The 8975-nt window shown below is 34.3% G+C and overlaps 1 protein-coding gene across 1 annotated transcript; it reads left to right on the forward strand.

Annotated features, from left to right (window-relative positions):
- The first annotated feature begins 1088 nt into the window (after positions 1 to 1088).
- LOC104107764 (ethylene-responsive transcription factor 3-like) lies at positions 1089 to 2492 on the forward strand. The gene has a single exon (XM_009616651.3). It carries the CDS (start codon positions 1346 to 1348, stop codon positions 2009 to 2011), a length of 666 nt encoding a protein of 221 aa, XP_009614946.1. The 5' UTR covers positions 1089 to 1345; the 3' UTR covers positions 2012 to 2492.
- Positions 2493 to 8975: the final 6483 nt, after the last annotated feature.

Raw genomic sequence — 8975 nt, forward strand, 5'->3', positions numbered from 1 at the left:
TTAAATGTAGGGCTTTAATATTATTTCACTAAATATAAATTTTCTTTTATTTCTCATCTTCTATTATTCACCGGCTTAGTGTATTTTCATAATTTTTTTAATTAAGAGACAAAAAAGAATATAATGAAAATATAGTTGTTGGATTAAAAAGTTTGATAAATGGACATTAGACCTAAGTTAACCTAAAAAACTAGCTCATGAGGTGAAAATTGCCCAAGACTAAATAAGGAGACAAATATCCTCCCACACCCACTAATGTGGGACACAACATCCCCTCCCCATGCTAAGGCCAACAAACTGGAGCGTGAGCAACATAAATGAGGCCCAACATTAATAACAATAAATTGAGGTAAGCTTGGCTCTAATACCATAAAATTATAGCTGAATTAATGTGATTAAACCCTAGAAATGAGGAAGAAGAAGAAGATATGATGTGGCATTAATACAATGATAAATGGACATTAGACCTAACTCAACTCCAAAAGTTAGCTCACAAGCTGAGAATTGACCAGGGCCCACACCCACCGATGTGGGACTCAACAAAGTTACTATCATATATTTTTTTACTTGGTTTTTGATATTTATTTTTACGCCCCGACAAATAGGAATTCGTGTCATCTAAAACTAATTAAAGTGAAAAGTGCTCTTTATTAGATTTTTTTTAAATCTATAGGGTTTGATCCCGAAGTCTCTAGTTGATTTCTCACTTAGATATGACATCTAAATTGGCATCCTATAAAATTTATTAAAGGGCGAAGTATTCTCTATTAAATTTTTTTCTGTTTAAAACTCGAATCCAAAAGGAATCATATCAATATCACCATAATCCTTTACGGTTAAACTTTACTAAGTACTTCACTAACTACTCACTAGTGGTATTAAAAACGGAACATGTTAGGGACTATATTGTCAATCCAAGTAAACAAGAAATAAATAAAAGAGAGAAATGAGAAAATCGAGAAATGATTTACCCAACTCAAACCCCCCCCCCCCCCCCCTTCCCTTTTATCCCCGCGTTTTTTTCCACTTTCCACACCAACTCCTCCCTCCCAAATCAAATTATATAAAACCCCCCTTATATTAAACTTCTAAGGGAAAAATTTAAAAATAAACAAAAGAAAACAAACAGCCCCTATTTCTCTCTCCTTTCTCTCACCCAAACCCACCACAAACAGTAGAGAGAGAAAAAAGCTGAGTTCTAGAGAGAGAGAAAAGCTGAGTTCTAGAGAGAGAAAGTGAGTGCTCTCGGAAGGGAAGCTAATCCTCTGCTGCTTCTCGATCTTTGATTGGCTCCAATCGGTCTCAAAGGGGTAAGCTTTTTGTTGTTGTTTTTTGACTTGTGGCCATGCGAAGAGGTAGAGCAACCGCGGCGGCGAAGCAAGCGGCGGAGGCTTCACCGGCGGCTGGATCTGGAGGATTGAAAGACATTAGGTTTCGTGGTGTCAGAAAACGGCAGTGGGGAAGATTTGCGGCGGAGATTAGAGACCCGTGGAAAAAAACTAGGGTTTGGCTTGGCACTTTCGATTCAGCTGAAGAAGCCGCTAAAGCTTATGACGCTGCAGCTCGGACTCTTCGGGGACCTAAAGCAAAAACTAATTTCCCTTTACCTCCGTATTCTCACTTCAATCAAACCATAAACCCTAACGGCCCGTTTATTGACCCGAGATTGTACTCTCAGGAAAACCATCCGATTGTTATTCAAAGACCTACATCGAGCAGCATGAGTAGTACCGTAGAATCCTTCAGTGGGCCCAGGCCGCCGCCACGCCAGCAAACGGCCGTGTTGCCTTCGAGAAAACATCCTCGATCGCCGCCGGTCGTGCCGGACGACTGCCGGAGTGATTGTGACTCGTCTTCTTCTGTTGTTGAAGATGGCGATTGTGATAATGATAATGAAAATGATAATATCGTTTCATCAGCTTTTCGGAAACCATTGCCTTTCGATCTCAACTTTCCTCCACCTATGGATGCTGATTCTGATGATCTTCACTGCACAGCATTATGTCTTTGATGGAATATGGTTTCGAAATTTGGATCTGTTAATTATTCGAAAAAGCCCCATTTGGTTTCCCTTCTTTATTTAATTATTGATCTCGAGAAAAAAGGGGGTGGAAAGAAAAAAAGATCATAGCTTTAAGGCTATTGATATGAGTCTGTTGCTGGAAGAGATTTGAACTCTTCAATTTACTTGTCCTATTTAATATCATGTTATTTCATGATGGATGGATCAGTGTGTGTCTGATAATTGATATGATTATGTGATCTTCAACTATATATGGGTTCTGGGATAATTAAGTCCTTTATTATCAGTTGAAGTCAGATTTATATACATTGACATGTAAAATTAGAGGGAACTTTCAGTTCCTTGGTGTCGTATTATGATGGGAGTTCTAGTGTTGTTGATGTATGAGATGTTGAATACTCTCTCATCACTTTATGTAAGAATCAAGATTTCATCTAATCAAATATTAGTTGACATGTGTTCACTATCATTTATGCTTGTTTAGTGGTTTGATTCTGGTGTTAATCAACTATAATTTTTATTTTCAGTATGAGTGCACTTTTACATTATAATTATATATGATTGAGTACTTGTATGTTGGTTGAAGGTTTAATTATTCTTTTGCTAGCGATGTGATAGAAGTTGAGGACACTAGATGTTTTCATGAAATTCCATAGTCTGTTGGAATATAGTATTTGACATGGCTTATCGGTGTTCATTCTTGAGGGATAAGCCCAAGTGCATCAGAGAGGGTTTTGCTTGAGCTGTTAAAATAGAACTCTTAGCTTTGTGGAGTCTTGTTATCTTTTGCCAAAAAAGCAAGGAAGTTTGTTATTTAGTGACTGTCTGATAGTAAGCTAGAAATGTCTGCTGCCTGCCAAATATATACTTATATAAACCATGTGTTCTATGGAGTAAAGCAAACAACATTCAATCATTGGATGATCACAATCGTCCAATATTTCTAAATATCAAGCGCTTTGACATGGCTTAGTGCTGTTCATGCTCCAAGTAATAAAGCGTAGTTGGGGCACAGAAGGTTTTCTGTTAGATGCTAAAAGGAAACTATTAGCCGTGTGGTATTTGTGGAGTTGTGGTTGTTTTTTATAGTGAGCAAGGAGGTTTGTAAAGTATCTTCGTCTTCTGCCCAAGAGATTCTTCTTATCTATGTCAACTAGATGTTGTGTGGAGTAAAGAAACAGCATTCCGTCATTTGATAGTCATTCTTTTACAAATGATCACATGTGTTATGTTTCAACCTAGGGCTTTTATGTGAATGTTCCCTATCAGCTACTATTTGATACTGGAGTTTATGAACTATCTGTTTGGATTGTTTCTCTTTTCAGATATGCTGCTTTCACTTAAACGTCTAGAGCCATCTTATCTGAGCATTTGAGGCATTAGTAGCTGTTAACACCCTGGTTCTGACTTAGATGATATTTTGTACTTTGTGTCACTTTCTTGCAACCTGAATGAGTGTAAAAACTTTGCGTGAAATACTAGCGGTGCAAGATTTCTTTCACTCCATGGTTTTATGTGTTTGTAAGATCTATATAGACCGGTTGGATTCCTCAAATCTAGTGATTATGTTACATCCATACCTTTTTAAACTTGCCTTAATTTGGTGAAATTTTCTGCAGCGTTAATTAAAGTGTGTTTGTATCTGACCAATATGCATGAATCTATTTCTGGGTGTTGTAGGCATTTCCATGTTCTTTCGCAGCATGTGTTTATGTGATTGTTAACTTATTAGGTCTTGTTCCATTCTTCAAATAGGTCATTATGTTACATAGGTGCCTTAATTTAGTTACATTTTCTGCAGTACTAATTAAAGTGTGCTCATACTTAACCAATATGCATGTGTGTATTTATGAGTGTTGTATGCATTCCCATGCAAAAGCTTTCTCACATCGATTCAATCTCTGGACCTTCTGATTCTTTATAATCCAAAATTCTTATCTAGTCTCTGATATCCTGTGTTCTTGAGCCGAGGGTCTTTCAGAAACTGTCTCTATACCTTCATAAGGTAGGGATAAGGTCTGCGTACACACTACCCTCCCCAGACCTCACTTGTGGGATTTCACTGGATTTGTTATTGTAGTCTCTGATATCCTGTATTTGCAGAGTTATTTAGTGTAATTCAGTACATATTTTATAAGATGGAGCCTTAATTTTCTTGTTTTTTATAGTCTAATGTTTCCTTAATCTGTCATTTGTGTGCCCACATCACTTCTCCAGTGTTCTCTGCTGTTGTTCTTGTTTGTACTGTGAATTATTAGTAAAGTTTCTATGCTGAAGGAGCAGCAAATACATGAAAAAATTTGATTGCTTCTGCGGTTCTGCCAGCGACGGATTTAGGGGGGCCGAAGAAGGCAAAATTTGTTTTGTGCCTCTGCATATTATATGTTAACTTTTTTTTTGAACCCCCTTAGCAGAAATTCTGCCTTCGCCACTGGCTTCTTCCCGGATCAACCCCTAAACTACCTCCAGCTGATGGAGGTTTCCAACTTCTAATATTTAACCTTGTTATATTTCATCAAAGCTGGTTATCATATATTTTGGTAGGAACTTATTAGAAACGCTGTGGAAGAAGTTTGCTTTCCTGATTGGTTCATTGTGAAGATATTGATATTAATGTTGTAGGTTTGATGGTTAGATGAATTGAAGAAATAGAAGACGCAAGTCCGTGTATTACTTAATGGTATGGTTTAATGATTGATGAAGTGGTTAAAAATCATGGAGATCAGGATTCAAATTGCAGCAAATACAAATTGTAAGGGGCAAGTGCATAGATAGTCATTCTCATGGATGTTATTTAGAGATTAACCATCACTTATTTTATCCTGAAACTTTAAACTAAAAATCTTAATTTCAGGACAATTTATGATATTTTTGTCAAAAACTGAAATTCATGACACACTGGTTAATTTCTAAATAGCAGTCCTTTAGAGTGGATACCAGGCGAAATTCAAAAATAGTCAGATTTACAAGTGGTAATTGAAAAATAGCCACAATTTCAAAAGTAATTGAAATTCAGTCACTTTTCATGTAAAGATAAATCTAAACAAAAACAGTTGTTCAAAATCCGGAAAATATTCCAGCATAATATACTCGAGTTCCAGCATAATATGCTGAAAGTTCATACATAGGTGCTTCAATCTCCAGTATATTGTGCTGGAACTTTCCGTGTGTTGGAGTTCCAGCATAATATGCTGGAAGTTCATATACTGGTGCACCAATCTCCAATTTATTATGCTGGAACTTTCTGTGTGTTGGAGTTCCAGCATAGTATGCTGGAAGTTCAAACACAAGTGCACCAATCTCCAATATATTATGCTGGAACTTTTTGTGTTGCATCAAAATAGTGGCTATTTTTCAATGACTTTGCAAACGCTAGTTATTTTTCAATTACCAGTCTGAAAACTGGCTAGACCGTGCTATTTTCACGTGGATACCTGGTGTCATGTAGCACAAGATAGCTAAGTACAGTCAAACCTTTCTATAACAGGTTCGTTTGTTCCGAATATTTTTGAATGTTATAGCGAAGTATTGTTATAGAGAACATATATTATACTAATATAATATAAATATTGGTTCCGAAAAAGTTTGACTTTTATAGTGAAGTATTATTATATAAAAATATTGTTATAGAGATGTTCAGTACGTATTTGGTGGAATCGCTGAGGAGGCCCTAGCTGACTAGGGGTATGCATTTGTTTCAGGAGTACAAAATCCAAGTTAGCTGTCTTTTTGAAGAGGAAATGATTTAACATTATCCCTTTTTGATATGAATATAACAAGATAATTCTGCAAAGATCTTTAGTGTTTTATTTCAGATATCTTACATTAACAATAAAATCTTTTGAGAAATATTATATAATCTTTTAAAAAGAATGTAATGGATCACAAATCGAACGCAAGAGCACACTATCTTAAGAGTTTTTTATACATTTGATCCCTTTTTAATTATTATTTTAAAAAATAATATCATTTATTGTTTATTCCATAAAGAATATTTTTTTTTTCATTATTAGCATATTACAAAAATTAAGCCAAACATTCATCTTTTTCACTCCATTTTTTAAAATCTGATGCATATGTGAATGCCACCTAAATTCAAGATGTATTGATTTATACGTCTTTTATACTTTGTATATCAAGTATCACTTTAATTCAAAATGTATTTTTATGTAAATAATTTTTGTATATTTATTTGTGAAGTGCCATCTTATTTTAAGATGTATTTTTAATATATATTTTAAATATATTTTATATGTCAAGTGCCATTTTAATTCAGGATGTATTTTTTATGTATATTATTTTTGTATATATATATGCCATCTTTATATGCCATATTAATTAAATTTAAGATACGTTTTTATGTATATTTCACATGTCATCTTAATTGAAGATATATTTTTTATGTATATTTTTTGTATATTTTATATGTGTTAATTCAATATATATATTTTTATATACGTTTTGTATATATTAACGTATATTATTATCGAAGTAAGATCTTTATGTTAAGAAAGGAAGAAAGAAGGAAGAGAAAAACTTAAGAAAGATAATTAAAAAAAAAACGAATGGAACAAATTTAGAAAATATATTGGCTTCGGCAGAAAATAAAATTAAGAAGATGAAGAAAAAGAAGGAAAGCTAATAGATAAAGAGAGAAAAAAAAATATAATTTTTGTACAAAGAATTATTGACTTTCCATTCAAATTGCTTATGTTTAGACATTAATAATTAATATTCCTATTTTAATGAAACTGTGTGCTACAAATATAAATATTTTTCTGCCACAACTGTAATATTGAATTTCATGCTACGAATTTGTTATATTTCTTTTAAATTGTGATAGTTATGTAAAGTTCCCCAATTTTAAGTTGTAACCCAATTTGTCCCAATACTTCTTAGTTGCTCGGGATAGGACAAAATGGGCTAAACAAATAATGTGCCCAATCTGTCCAACTCATATCAAGTTTTTTTTCTCTTCTTAAATTGGTTTTATTACCAAAAAAATAAATATTTTTTTCTTTATTATATTTATATATAACATATCAAAACAAAACAAAAATTCTTTTAAACAAATCTTTTGGCAAGTTTTTCGTGGTTCAATTGGGCTACATATTTAGCCCAAATCAATCCAACTTATAAATGGGATAAAATGAACGGGTCAAAAGAAATTGAGTTAAGAAATGCATGTGAAAATAGCACGTGCTAGCCAGTTTTCGTACTGGTAATTGAAAAATAACCAATATTTGCAGAGTCATTGAATAATAGCTACTATTTTGGTGCAACAGGAAAAATTCCAGCATAATATACTAGGGATTGGTGCATCTGTATATGAACTTCCAGCATATTATGCTGGAACCCCACCACACAGAAAGTTCCATGATAATATACTGGAGATTGGATCACCTGTGTATGAACTTCCAGCATATTTTGCTGGACCAATTTATTATACTGGAACTCCAGTATATTATGCTGGAAGTTCACATGTAAAAAATTCGAACTCCAGTATATTATGATGGAATATTTTTCGGATCTTGAATAGTGCTTTCGTTCAGATTTATTTTTACATGAAAAGTGACTAAATTTTGATTACTTTTGAAACCGTGGATATTTTTCAATTACCACTTATAAATTTGGCTATTTTTGAATTTTATTAACCTTCCAAACTTGGATAGATTAGATGAATCATATTTTCATGAACTAATTTTGTCACCTCAACATTCAACCACTATTTGCATATTTTGCCATGTAAGTAGGACCATTTGCCGTGAAAATAGAATGAGCTAGCAAGTTTTTGGACTAATAATTGAAAAATAGTCAACATTTGTAAAGTCATTAAAAAATAACCACTATTTTAGCTGAAACACAAAAAATTCAGCATATTATGCTGGATTATGGAGCTCATACATATAACCTTCCAGCATATTATGTTGGAATTCCAGCACATTATGCTGGAATGTCCTATATAAAAAATTCGAACTTCAGCATATTATGCTGGAATTTTTCCGGGTTTTTAAGTGTGATTTTATTCAGATTTTATCTTTACATAAAAAAGTGGTTAAATTTTGATTATTTTTTAAACCGTGGCTTTTTTTAATTACTAATAATAAATTAGACTTTTTGTGATCCCCCAATTTGCTACTAACTTTTATTCTTCAATCACAAATAATTAAACCACCTAATCCCTGCTTCCCTCGTTCTATCTAATTTGTTGACCATCTTTTTCCATTACAAATAGTTTAGCCCCTCTTGAAAATTACATTGTTTTTACTACTCTCTTCGTTAGAAAGAAGGACTTGCATATGATGTTCATCGACTTAGAAAAAGCGTACGATAAAGTTTCAAGGAAGATTTTGTGGAGATGTTTGGAGGCTAGAGGTGTACATGTTGCCTACGTTAGGTTGATTAAGGTCATGTATGATGGAGTAAAGACATGAGTGAGATCGGTGGGTGGGGACTCAGACTATTTTCCAGTTATAATGAGGTTGCATCAGGGGTCAGCATTTATCCCTTTTTTGTTTGCTCTAGTGATGTACGTATTGACGCGCCACATCCAAGGGGAGGTGCCGTGGTGCATGCTATTTACAGATGATATTGTATTGATTGACGAGATGCGAGACAGTGTGAACGCACAATTAGAGCTATGGAGGCAGACCCTGGAATCTAAAGGTTTCAAGTTGAGCAAGACCAAGACAGAATAATTGGAGTGTAAGTTCAGTGGCGAGACTCAAGAAGGGGAAGGGGAGGTGAGGCTGGACTCGCAGGTCATCCCTATGAGAAGGAGTTTTAAGTACTTTGGGTCTATTATTCAAGGGATGAGGAGATTGATGAAGATGTCACACATCGTATTGGGGCGGGATGGATGAAATAAAAACTCACTTCCGGTGTTTTGTGTAACAAGAAGGTGCCACCGAAACTTAAGGGTAAGTTATACAGAGTGGTGGTCAGACCAACG

The sequence above is a fragment of the Nicotiana tomentosiformis genome, chromosome 8 (assembly GCF_000390325.3).
Source record: "Nicotiana tomentosiformis chromosome 8, ASM39032v3, whole genome shotgun sequence".
Lineage (NCBI taxonomy): Eukaryota > Viridiplantae > Streptophyta > Magnoliopsida > Solanales > Solanaceae > Nicotiana > Nicotiana tomentosiformis.